The sequence below is a fragment of the Larus michahellis genome, chromosome 8 (genome assembly GCF_964199755.1).
Source record: "Larus michahellis chromosome 8, bLarMic1.1, whole genome shotgun sequence".
NCBI lineage: Eukaryota > Metazoa > Chordata > Aves > Charadriiformes > Laridae > Larus > Larus michahellis.
In genome coordinates, this window is record NC_133903.1 from 16,513,406 (window position 1) to 16,525,970 (window position 12,565).

At 47.2% G+C, this 12,565-nt stretch overlaps 1 protein-coding gene across 1 annotated transcript in view; it reads left to right on the forward strand.

Annotated features, from left to right (window-relative positions):
- Positions 1–12,565, forward strand: part of AXIN1 (axin 1) — a 75,002-nt gene that overhangs the window by 36,288 nt on the left and 26,149 nt on the right. Inside the window, exons 3-4 of the mRNA XM_074597600.1 lie at positions 5,491–5,631; positions 12,405–12,501. Of these exons, the coding sequence (XP_074453701.1) occupies positions 5,491–5,631; positions 12,405–12,501 (238 nt within the window). The remainder of the gene's footprint in view (positions 1–5,490; positions 5,632–12,404; positions 12,502–12,565) is intronic.

Below are 12,565 nucleotides of genomic sequence, written 5' to 3' on the forward strand. Positions count from 1 at the left end.
GGACAGTCTTGTCAGCACATGCTATTTAAATATGCTGAAGGGATTTGCTTCGGCTCGTACATCATAAGCGACCACGTGCACCTTTTAATTTGATTGACTGGTTGTGATAATGAAACGTGGGATTGCATGAAGGATGTAACAGTCACCCGCTTGTTGGTAGAGGTCAATATGGGAAGGAAGGGAGCTCTGCTTGATCGTGGCTGGCCAGCCAAGAGACTCGGCATGCTGTCATTTTTGAAGCTTTTTTTTTTCTCTTGGGTGGAAGTACATAACTTTTTTTTTAATGGAAAAATTAATTTTTTCACACTGAATAAATGGGAGATGTTAAAATAATGAGCTGGAAGGATGTCTCAACATTATACTGCGTCCTCCCAATCACGAAGACAAAATGACCAGAGATACCAAATAAGTGTAGGGCTTAGTCCTGGTTCCCTCATGGAAATGTAGTTCTGGAAATGGTCATCTTTAAAAACCCAGGGCTATCAGAGTTTAAACTAAGTTGTCAGAAGTTGGTGTGAAAAAGCAGGGTGGGAGCGCGAGGACTTGCTAACTGGGTCTGGTTGAGTTGCAGCCTTGGTCCATGGTCTCTGGGCACCATCCCTTGGCTCAACCACCACCCACCAAAAGAGGAAAGAAGGAACTGTGTCTTGCCATGATGTTCCTTGCCACTGTGCAGGCAGGAGGATATTGTAGCTACTAGACCTGCCATCAGCTGTGGTGATAGACCCTGAGTTTCTGCAGAGCCTGTTTTGGGGTGTCCTTCCCTGGGATGTATCCCCGACCCCACTTCTCCTGCAGCTTGGAGCTTCCCAAGGCTACTCATAACGTTTGAGTGATTATCAGCTGCCTCATGGCTCAAGATGTCTAGAAAATGGGATTTCTCCCACATTATAAATAAGCTGCTCACCCAAATCCTCGTCACCAAAGGTTCAGAGTATGTCATGGGAGGAAATCTTCTGGAAGCGCTCTTTGGGGGAACCTTAGCAGAATGTGGTGGGGTTTTGTGGTTGTCAGCTTCATGAGTCTTTACCTCTTGGGCTTACTAATCTAGTGCTGCTGCCTTGATAGTGCAGGGGTTTAGAGGTGCCTCGCCGTGCCACCACGGAGTTTGGAGAAGACCTTATCTCAGGGTCAGGCAGGTGGGAGACCCTTGCAAGAGGAGGACTGACAGCCTGCCATGATTTCATCACACTTTTTTTGAGTAAAAATTTTCTCCCAGAAAATGTCTGCCTCATAAAAATTCAGTGCTAGAGCTGGAGAAGATGGTAGCAACGAAAACTGATGGATCTGATCAGCTTCTCAGTTAGACTGGGAGCTGCTCCAGCCACACTGGAACTACTAGCAGACTTGGGAAGACCATTTCTCACAGGCGTGTCAATAGAGTGTTGTGCAATTTATTCCCTCCAGTGAACATTTAAATTCTACAGAAGTTAGTTGCCTACAGGTCTTTCATCTCCAAGGAAGTTTCCTTCTTGCCTTAGGTTTTTTTTTTTCCATGCTTGATGAAGAACATGTATGAAGGAGGTATGTAACTGTTGAGAACCAAAGGGAGAGCCGTGTGGATTTGGGTTTGCAGGCAGGATCTGTGAGGTCTTTCTCTCGCTGTGGATTCTGAAGGTGATGCAGGCCCTATGTTTGGCAAAAATTGGGGACTTTGCATCTTTGATTTAAAACCGAAATAGCCGTCAGGTGGAGTTGTGTGTAGGAGACTGGGGATCCCAGCCTGGAAGGAGAAGGATGCCCTTAGGGACTCGCAATGCAGTGGGAACTCCAGCTAGGGCAGGAGGACCGAAGAGGACCTTACTTCTCCTCTCGCTTAGGTTGAAGCTCCAAGATCCGATGGTGCTAATGTTCAGAGTGCTGTGGGGCTGGTCTTGGTTGGAGGACCTGGAGATTTGGGGTATCTGGGGATGGGATGCAGCCAAGACAACATGCAAAATAACCTGACCAGGTAGAAGGAAGCGCTAAAGAGATGCTTGCTGGTTTTCTACACCACTTTTGGCCCTTGTCAGCATTACCGGAATTGACAGGGATCAGTGGAGGGCTTTATGCAAAGAAAAGGCAGCTGGTCAGGTTGACTGACTTGGGTCGCTGTGATCTCTATTATAATTGTTCCCTATGTGATTATTTTGAGGGTTGAGCAACCGAGAGCTGCAGAAGAGACGTGCAGCTTTATTTCTGCAATGTGTGAAAAGTTCTGTGTTCATTTCAAAAACCATTCATTGCTCTTTCCATCAAAAAAAAAAAATAAAAATCCGGAAGTCTGCAGGAATTTTTGTGAAGTCTAACTTTAAATGCTCACCTTTCCTTTTATCGCCCTTATCAGCACATAGAGCTCCGTATGTGAGGTTTTTAGCTGACATTTCAAATTGCTCCGAGTGTGCCTGTATCCCTTTTAAAGCAGCCTCCCCTCCCAGATCAGAAGTGACCGGGTTGTTTTTGGTTTTTTTTGTTAGACTCCATGTTCCTTTAATGTTTTCCTCCTAATAGATGTTGAAAGCGTTCTTCAGAGGCACGGCACAAAACATTCAAATAGTGATATGAGCCAGCTGAAGAGAGTTGTCAGGGAGAGGGAACATTAGGAGAAGGATTGAATACAGATGGATTCCTCAAAAGTAATGTAACCTGTTATGATTGCTTTGAAATCCTATACCCCTTCCATCTACTTACGCTTACCGAAAGTTTACATTTGCATTGATGTATTAGAGGCAGAGCTAAAATGGAAGTAATCCCTGTTGTATACATGCTTAAGTGTTGTAATTTTAGCTAAATACAACAGTTGAGACGAAACTTTTGCCTGCATCCTTGGTGGGAAGCCTACAGCCATGGAGCGCTGCAGGAGAGCCCATCCATCCCGACCCCTCCGGAGTGGCCAGGGACCACCCAGCACCCATCTGCTCACTCTTAGGTCCTTCAGCCAACTCAGATCTGTACCCATCGAACTCTCCTGTCTTTGTATCAGCAATTACAAAGGACAAACTGATTGATCTCTGCATTTGATTCTATATATCATAGTGCTTTCTTAATATACTGCTAGAATAATCCGTGCCTCATCCAGAGAGTCCTGGCAGAAGGTCCACTAGAAGTTGATGCTATATTTTAATTGGGTTGTCCAAAAAACAGCCTTCTCTCTGCCCGCAGGGAAGGCCTGAGCCATCCATCATTCCTGCCTCAATTTAAGAGGTTTTACCAGCCTCCATCACGCAACCGTCACATCGGATGCGACGGGAGGGTTGCACTGCACAGCGCTCCTTTAATGTTCAGAACTGACCATTATTCAAGGGGAGAACTGGTGAAGGGGGGGCGGTGTGGTAAGGTTTTCACTGATTATGCCTTCCTTTTTAGGGTGAACTTGTTCAAATTATTTCCAGCCTTAAATATTTGCCCTAGACAGCAGTTGTGAAATCTGATGGAATGTAGAAATAAGGTTGCTCCAGTGCACATTGACAGTGACAGAAAGTTTGCATGCTAGAAGACGTCCGTGGTGACTCGCCATCTCAGGGTGCCCATAAGCATTCGTACCCACCTGAGTCTGTACCGCACCCGAACGTGGAGAAACCTCACAAGGCTCCCTTTGCCTTGTGAAAAACCTCCGTTGACTCAGTTTTGAATGCTCTTCACACCACTCTGCAACTGTACTGAGCGTCGTCATCCGAGGAGAAATAGCTTGGAGTTTTGGTTGGCTTGTGGCAAGTAAAATATTTGTTTTCTCTGTGTGAGAATAGGAGGATAATTTGTTTCTGACTCCATAACAGACCTAAAACAATATGATTTTTTCTTAAGTGACCAGTGACCGTCCATGACCCCGTGTATTACAAGGAAAATTGTCTGGTTCTGTTTCTAGGAGCAGAAGGGCATGGTGAAGAGGAGCTGGGTGAGCGGTGTGCTATAGCCCTGTCAAATTTGGGTTTTAAAATACTTTGGTAATGCTTCCATCCTTGTACAGCGAGTACCATATTATACATAAATCATTCTGAAGACCTCTGCCTTCAATGGATTGTCTGCTAGTCCAGGTCCGTGCAGTGGCCATCCTGCGTTCATACTCTGTGCAAATATACAGAAACCGCCAACTTTTCCCTTCGCTGGTGTCTTCGCCTCCGGTCCTTCCATCTGTGCCTTTCTCATGGGCTTCCTCGTCTTATCTAAATGTAAACTCATCAGGGCAGGGGCTCTTTTCTGTTGTCTGTAGGACTTTAACTGCTGCAGTACAGCCCGAAAAGCTTTTCACAGCAGAACGGGGAAGCATGATGAGTCCTCCTTGAAGGTGTTTGCTCAAGGTTCATTACAAACCACATCAACTAGGTGCCGGTTACTGAGTTACTAAATAAAAGATCATGCTGATGAGCTTCGTGATCTGAATTAAAACAGGACTCTGGTTTTCAGAGCTGGTAACAGAGCTTGGAAAAGCCAGGAATTAATAAACTTCAGGATATCTTGCAAATGCTTCTCTTCACGCAGAGGGGTAGTGGGGGATTAAATGATGCTGTGTTGGTGTGAACCTTTCAGCTCATTCCTTCTCCTAGCAAAATTACAAAATGACTTGCAGTGACAACAAGATGCCTGCGTGGCCCGACTGTCCTGCGGTGTAGCAGAGCTGGAGGCACGTTGGCAGCCGTAGCTCTTCTATGCCAGTGGCAGAATCAGTGTGAAGGAGCTCTTGCCTGCTTGTTCCTCAGGCTGCTTCGCCCTTCATGCAGGTCTCCTCCTGAGCGAGGAGCTCGCTTCCCAAGCTAGCACACGCAGGCAGGCTCTCTTCTTACTTTTTGTTTAAGAGAAGGAGGTTGGCCTGCTTGCACGTATACTTGAATAACCTGTCTGCAGGACAAGGCATGTGGTTGTGTACAAAGTAGCCTCCATAGATCCGTGGCCAGATTGTCCATTGGAAAAGCTGGTGCGATTAGATGGTCCTTCCTGGTGGAATTTGCAAGCGTTTGATGTACCCGAGCGTGACGTTCGAGGTCAGCTTTAGGTACTGCGTTGTAAGCAACAGCCATTTCTTGCTTTACCTCCCTCCCTTGGCAAACTTGTTGGAGTAAAAAGGGATGTAAAAGCAAGCGTAGAATGCATGAGCCGTGCTGCGCATCCCTCACAGTTGGAAGAGTGAAAAGAAGCCTGATTTGACTAAGAAAAATGCTGTCTTATTATCCAGGTATTGCTTTTAGATGTCCTGCCATGCTCATAGAATGACAACGCTAAGCAGTTAGCTGATGGACACCATAGATTCTGATGGCAACTGGGCTTCTTCCATGTAGTCTTGTTCCCTCCCTTCTTCATCTCTGACAGTGTCATCTTCAGTGCTTCATGATTCCATGTTGCTTCCATTTATGGGTCAAACTGTTCATGGTTCTACCAATGCAACTTAATATGAACACAGCTTATTCTGTAGCCTGTGGCAGATGCTGGGGCTCCAGGCAGAGTCTTCCTGCCCAGTGACACAGAGTATGGTCAAGGTCTTGTCCTTCTAATTTGACTCTCTCGTTTTTCTTGCAGGCATGGGTCGTGGAGAGAGCCTGTTAACCCTTACTATGTCAACACGGGCTACGCTTTGGCACCAGCGACCAGTGCCAATGACAGCGAGCAGCAGAGCATGTCCAGTGATGCCGATACGATGTCGCTGACGGACAGCAGCGTGTAAGTAACTCCTGTCCCGTGAGACAACAGCACGTTCGTTTCTTTTGCGGCGGTGCTGCTGTTGTGTTGGTCTGGGGGACACTTTGCCACAGCTGGTGTTGGGGGGAATATCTGACTCGCCCAAGGTCATGATCGTTCTCACTTTCTTTTCAAGCGGGATTGTTTGGTCACTGTGCAGGCTACTCAGCCTCGCCAGTCTCAGGAGCATTTGCAACATCAAATGGTTTGAACAAACTGAAATAAACGGTGCTCAGTCAGAGTTCCTGCAGTGTTTCTTGCCAGCTGCAAGCAATATTGGAAACGTTGGATGGCTGTGCAGTAAGTGATTTGGGATGTAGTATCTTATGAATGTCAGAGAGAGTTTTTTACTCACCTGGGTACTTCTCCTTTTGAGGTTTTTTGCTGCCAAACTGTGCTCAGTCTGTGATTGCCCTTCTGTAGGATTGGTGACTGACCAGTTCTAGTTTATGTCTGGTGACCACTGCACTTTAACACAACTTGTACTGATAAGCCCCTGCCAAATCTTTTTTGCTTTTTTCTAGTTCCTACCTTCCTGACAGTGCCCTGTATCTCACCCATGAGATGCCTTCCTTCAAGATGGCCTGCAAAGGGAGAAAAAAAGGGCTATGTGATTTTTTTGTGACTGCATCTCTGTGATAGAAAAAAAGGATTTGGGCAAAAATATTCAATGTTTGGTCTGTTTTTAGTAGTGCAAATGCAAAGTGTCTTTCTGTAGAGCAGAAACCCTTTGATTCTTCAAGCGAAAGATAACAGGTTTACAGAATTAGGGAGAGGGTTTTATTAACAGCAGCGCTGTAAACACAGAGTCCTCCGAGAGGCTCGTTTAGTGTCACTGGGAATGTCAGGAGCTGTCAGACCTTGTTGGAGAAACTTTCCAGCCTGTGTCGCGGAGGTTGTTAGTGGGCGCTCTGACAGCTCCCCACCTGCCCCCACTTAACACAGGGAACCCATGAATGTGTGACGTGGTCAGGGGGCTTCTGTGTTGCTGCCGTGGCTCTGTGCAAGCCAGTAGCTCTGTGGAATCTCGGAGCCATTGAGGAGCAGCTATTTAGTCCTCTCTGCTCACTGCCACCAGCTCCTCGCACCTTACCCGTGCAGACCTTGGCCAAAGGGACACGGGAGGCAGAGGATGCCCCTGGGATGGAAAGCTGTGGAGGACTGGTAATTAAAGGCTCAGTTCGATACAAATCCATCTGCTTTGCCACATCCTTCTGTGATTCTTCATATTCATCAATTTATATGGAGGAGTACTCTGAAGCTAGCAGGGGTCGTGTAACTTCTTGTTATCAGGAGAGGCAGATGTAAGAACTTTTCAGAATTAATTAGCTTTTAGCACTTCCTTTTCCACTGGTCCGGCGGGCTCATGGGGTTGCACTGACGGTTATACCTGTGATAAGTTGTGATCATTTATGCCAGAGTTCTTCACCCTCCTAATTTTTATTTCAGTAGCCATAATTTATTTCTTTCACAGGCAGAATAATTTCTGTTTGACCATCCTATGCATTCTTTATTCTTTTCTCCTTTTTCCTTTAGGCATTTTATCCCTTCTATGCCCATCATAGTCTGTTTCTAGGACTTTAATTACCGCTGATACATGGGCTGCCTTCTGCTAATAACTAACCCAATCTCAGTGGTTCATTTTAAGTAAGTCTCAAAAATCGCAAGAGTAAACCTGTGCTCTCTCTTTCTGTGCATCTCAAACTGGATGCATGCAGATTGATCCCCAAATTGGGATTCTGGACATCCAGCCTTGACCTTTGGATTGCAAAGACTCTGTCTGCTTTCAGCACTTGCTCTTCATTACATCCTTTAAAACTCCAGTACCAGGTTTTGTTCGGTTTTTACATGGCATTGCTGAGTTTCAAAGGAATTTTTGCAGAATTGCTCAAGGCAGCAAAAATGAAGAACAACCAGACGCAAGTTAAAGAAGGGACTCCTGCTGCTTGACAAGACTTGCATGTCTCGGTGCTTTGAATTTAGGCCTCCTCTAAGGAAAATGGCAATGAAAGCCTCATTTGCTGATGAGCGAGGTTCTTCCCTAGGTCTGCTGTTTACATACAGCAGTCAAGCTCAATAATGAAGAAATCTGGCTCCTGCTCCAAGGTAGCCCGTGAACAGGGTGTGATCCCAAGGCAGAGACCTCTGTGACCCTCCATCAGAGGAGAGTGCGTCCAGACAATCAGGATGCAAATGTCGCCTGATTGCAGAGTGCTAATAAACCAGGAAAGCAGGTGGGCGCACAGAGAGCATGGCATGATGCAAGCCGTGCTCTTCCAGTGTTGGCCAACTCAAGTCAGTGGAGAAGGCAGACACGCTGAGCGGTTGCTCGTACCCTGATGCGTCGCAGTTGTCACCAGCTCCCCTCCAAGCTTTTATACTGTATTGATCATGGCAAAGTGGGGTTTGGATGTGGCTGCACCCACAGCCCAGCCATGCAAAGACCTGGGCGATACAGCTGGGGCAAAAGGAGATGGGCACAGGCTTTTCATGAGCGCCTGGCTCAACAAAGTGTTTTTAAAAGTAATTTCTGTCGTACCAGCTACAAGCACACTTGCCTAAAAGACAAACTTTCAACAGGATGTCTTTCCAAGCACTGGTAAATATTATTGTAATGGGTTGAATTTATATAACGAATATGTTATCAGTCCCTGTTGTTGGAGGAGTTGGCTTTTTGAGTGGCATGAAAAACATTGCTTTTAAATGCCTGCGCTCCGCTGATTATTTTTCAGTCTTCCTGTGTCATACGAATTCCTCTGCCCTTGTAGGCAAAGCAGCTCCAGTCCTCTCTGCTCAGACCTGTTTTTATAATCGGCACGGCAGCTGTGTTGTTTTAGCTGGTTTGTGTGGAGGCAAGGTCTGGAGAGGACACGGTGAAAAGGTCCAGCGAGCGCTGGCCCCGTAACCGCAGGTGGGGTGAATCGCTCACCACTGGTGGTCGGTGGTGGGTCGGGGCTTTGGGGCTCTGCCTCACCCGCCGCAAGCTGGTCGGAGCCTGCCCCAGGCTCGCAGCGGTGTTTACTGGTGTGTCCTGAACTGCTCTTGCTGTCTCGGATAACATGGATAGCATCTTCCCCAGGCGGGGGAGACAGCCTCTGGGTGGTGGTGGGGGGTGTCACAACAGAGATACTCAAGGGAAATTAAGGCAAATCTAGGTAGGAAGGCAACGGGCAGAAGCTGAAACGCATTAAATTGCCATGTGATGTTCCAATTCAGATGCAAAAACGCCTTAGGACCGTGTCTGTCTTCTCTTTATTTCTGCAAGAGCTTACTTGGGTAAACAAGAGGTAATGTCTCCTCTTTAGCTCAGTGTTGTTGTCCAACTAAACAACAATACTCCTTCCTCTGGGTCTTATCATGTATCCTGCCTTATCTTGGTTTGTCTTGCCTTCCCCCAGGCGCTTGGGAAGCCCTCGGTGCTGGTGGGCTTGAACGGAGGGATGCTTGTTCTTCCCCAATTCCAGTCGAACCTGCCCCAGAGTAAGGATGGCCGTTCCCCAGGGCACAGGGGTTCAGGACAGCGGTTACTCCTTCAAAAAACCTTGCGGATTAAATATTATTCCTCGGATGACTGGCCTTTGGCCAAAATGCCTGGCGATTTTCCCATCATGCTTCTTTTATGCGAGAAAGGTCTCTCAGTGACGGTGGTGCTTTGATAAGAGTAATTGGTAGAAAATATCAGCTTCGCTGTGGTTTTGTTTCCTGTCCTTCTTACGGCCAGTGATCCAGAATGACCTTGAGTTCTGCTATATTTAAACAAGTTTTTTAATTTAAAAGATCCTCAGTGGTGATTTCTAACTAGTTAGGCTTAATGGTTGGGTTTGGAGGACGTCTATGGAGAAGCAAAGACAGCTCTTGATAGAAGGGTCCAACTGCAGAGCCTCCAACCTCCAGAGGCTCTTGCAGGTCGGTTGGGTTTGGAGAGGAACCCCCCTGCATTTTCCCAGTAGCAAATCATTTGCATTATCATTAAATAAACGATAGAAATACTCTTGCTGCCCCCGTTGCATTTCAGTGCAGAGCTTTCTGGTGCTAGAGAAAATCACGTGATGAAACAAGGAAAAACAGTTTGGGAAAGTTTTATTTTAAAAGTAGATGTGCTCTAAAAAAGTTTTGATTTTTTTTTTTATATATATATTATTTCTCTATCTATTGAAAATATCTCAAAGCAAGCTACCTGACAAAAGGAAAACAAAAGTACGGTATTGGTTTTCCTTGCTTTCCCCCCATCTATTGAATAAGGTTTTGTTGGGATAAAATTAAAGTGCTTATCTTTGAATTTGCTTCCTCTGGTTGAGTTGGCACAGTACATTGAACGAAGGAATGTTCCAAGTTCAGAGGTGGCATTGGGGAATCTAGTTAAAATGACATCAAAGGCAGCACAGCGGGGCTGAACATGTGTTTGAAGCCGGATAGATTAGAGGCCATTATCAGCCTTTCGCTACTGTGCTGGGAACAAAAGTCGCTCTTTCCGCTGGGACTGCTGCTGGGGAGAATTAAAAAAAAAAAAAAAAGAGAGAGAGAGAGAAAGAAAGAAAAATTGCACCTTCTAATATAATGCCGCTTTTCCCGCGAATGGCCGGGTGGCTTTAGCGTGCGAGTTGTGTTCTGGCACCCGGGTTTTGTGCGGCGGTTAAGCTGAAATGTTGTCTATTGATGCCGACCAGCGATGGCTAAAATAATTCCCCAGATTTTTTTTTTAATTTTTTTTTTTCTGTAAAAATTGCTAGTTGTTTTCGTTGCCATCCAGTCTGGAAAAAAAAGCCGCGTCGTGATGGCGATGAAACTCTTTTAACCGTTGGGACTCTCGAGTTGTTTTTCAAATGGAGGTTTGTCATTAAAGAAAATGAAGCCGCCTAATGAAAGCTATCGTAATCGCCGGTCGGTATAGCAACGCTCGGGGAAATTGCTCCGCTCCCGTCCGGTGTCACTGCCGGGCGCAGCCGAGGTGATGCTCCCAGACGCGCTCTTCCTCCTCCCGCATTACCTGCAGCCACTAGCCAGAGCTGTAATTAGCCTGCCTAATTTTCTCTTCTCTCATTTGTCTTCCTACTAAAAAAGCACTTGGCCTTAATCATGGGGTTTATTTTCTTTTAATGGTGTTTCGTTTTGAACGCCTGGGTTAGTTACCGCATGAAATTGCGTTCAGCTGATGTAATTTGGTGGCGATTCTGCCCGTGTTTCCAGAGTGGAAAGGGGAAGGATTGCTGATGGTGACCATCCCCACACAGGCTGCTGCTTGTAACTCAAGAGGTTTGCAGGCAAAACACCGCAGTAAATTGTTTTTCCCTTGCCAAATGGCATCTTGACTTTAAAAATCGGCTGGTTAAACTGTTTGGCCTCTGTTCTGGAGAAGCAGCTGTGCTGGGCAATTGGGGAGGGGGGTGTAGGTGCTAAGTACATTTGGCCTGTGCAAACATCTTGTTGTTGTGAGATGGGTCGGGACAGGCTGGTTTGCGCTGCTGGGTGCGGGGTTGGAACGAGACACCGCGTGTGCGTGGGAGTTCTTGGTTCTTGTGACAAACCAAACCCCTCCGTTCATTCCCACCCGTTCCTGTGGCAATGCACGCCCTTCCCAAGCAATTACTTTTACTGAATCTGGGAAATGTGTAAAATAATAAAAAAAAATATCCAAATAGCCAAGCTCCAGGCTGGCTTTTAGTTTTGCATTTGTTGATTTTTCCCAAAACAATCCGGTGTCACCGGGACATGGGCCTGTGTCCTTATCGCATAACTGAGCTCCACCTTACTCACATCCCCCTCGTCCCCGGGTGTAAACCTGCTGCTCGCAATGGTGAGAACAAAAACGCAGTTCCTTTCTTCTCCTGAAGTTATCCTCAGCCAGTGCTGGTTTGCAGTGCTGGGTGAAGCCTGGTGGCTCTGACCCCTTGTTGCTGGGACCCGCGTGCACCCAGGCCCCCATCTTTGCTGAGTGTGGCTCGGTGGAGCAGGTCTGCAGTGTCCCCCAGCTCCCGGCAGAGCCACGGACACGGCTCCCAGTCTGTCAGGACCAAGGATCGTTGCCACCACTGTCTCCTTCCTCTGCAGAGACCTCCGTCACCAGCTTTTTCAGCAAGGGCACAAACCTGAGCAGAGCTTGCTTGGGTGTCACTGCCATGGAATCCCTCCCTAACCTCGTCCTGCCTCCTCTGGGGCAAGGGCAAGGTTCTTCCGCACAGTAACTCCAGGATCAAGCCTGTAATTTCAGTCTGAGCTACAGATCATCTTAAGAGGAGCAGAACCTACCCCTTCCTTTGAGAAGTTGTCACGTTCTCTTAAAAATATATACCTTGTTCCCTGACCAAGGTCCCCTTGGGTGTAGATGCTCACTGAGCTCCCACTCCTCCTCCTCCTCCTCCCCCTCCTAGCCTGCCCTGTGGTTAACTCTGCACATTACAGACTCTTTTGTAGAAAGCAACCAACTATAAAAGGTACCAGGATGCGGTCCAAGTCCTTCTCCCTGCCCTCTGCCTAGGGCAGCGGTCGCAGGAGCCCTGCCTCGCCCTGTTCCCAGCGGATGCCGTGTAAGTCCCCCCGGCACCTGGTGCCTGAGCGCTGCTGGTGTGGGGGCCTGGGCGAGCATCGTTCCCCGCACAGGTTCCTCTTGCTTTGCCACACTTGCCCTGGGCGTGCAAAGCCTTTCTCAAACGTAAAGAGGTTTCCTACCTGCCACTCTGTGGCGGTGAGGCTTAAATGAACATCATGTATCAGAGCAAGGCACTAAAGCAGGGCATGTTGTTGTTTTATTCCGGCAGAGATGGGATCCCACCGTACAGACTCCGAAAGCAGCATCGCAGAGAGATGCAAGAAAGTGCCAAAGCAAATGGACGTGTGCCACTACCTCACATTCCTGTAAGTAGCACTATCTCCTTCCCCAGAGGTAAATATGCAAAATATGTGAGATCTCTAGCGTGCA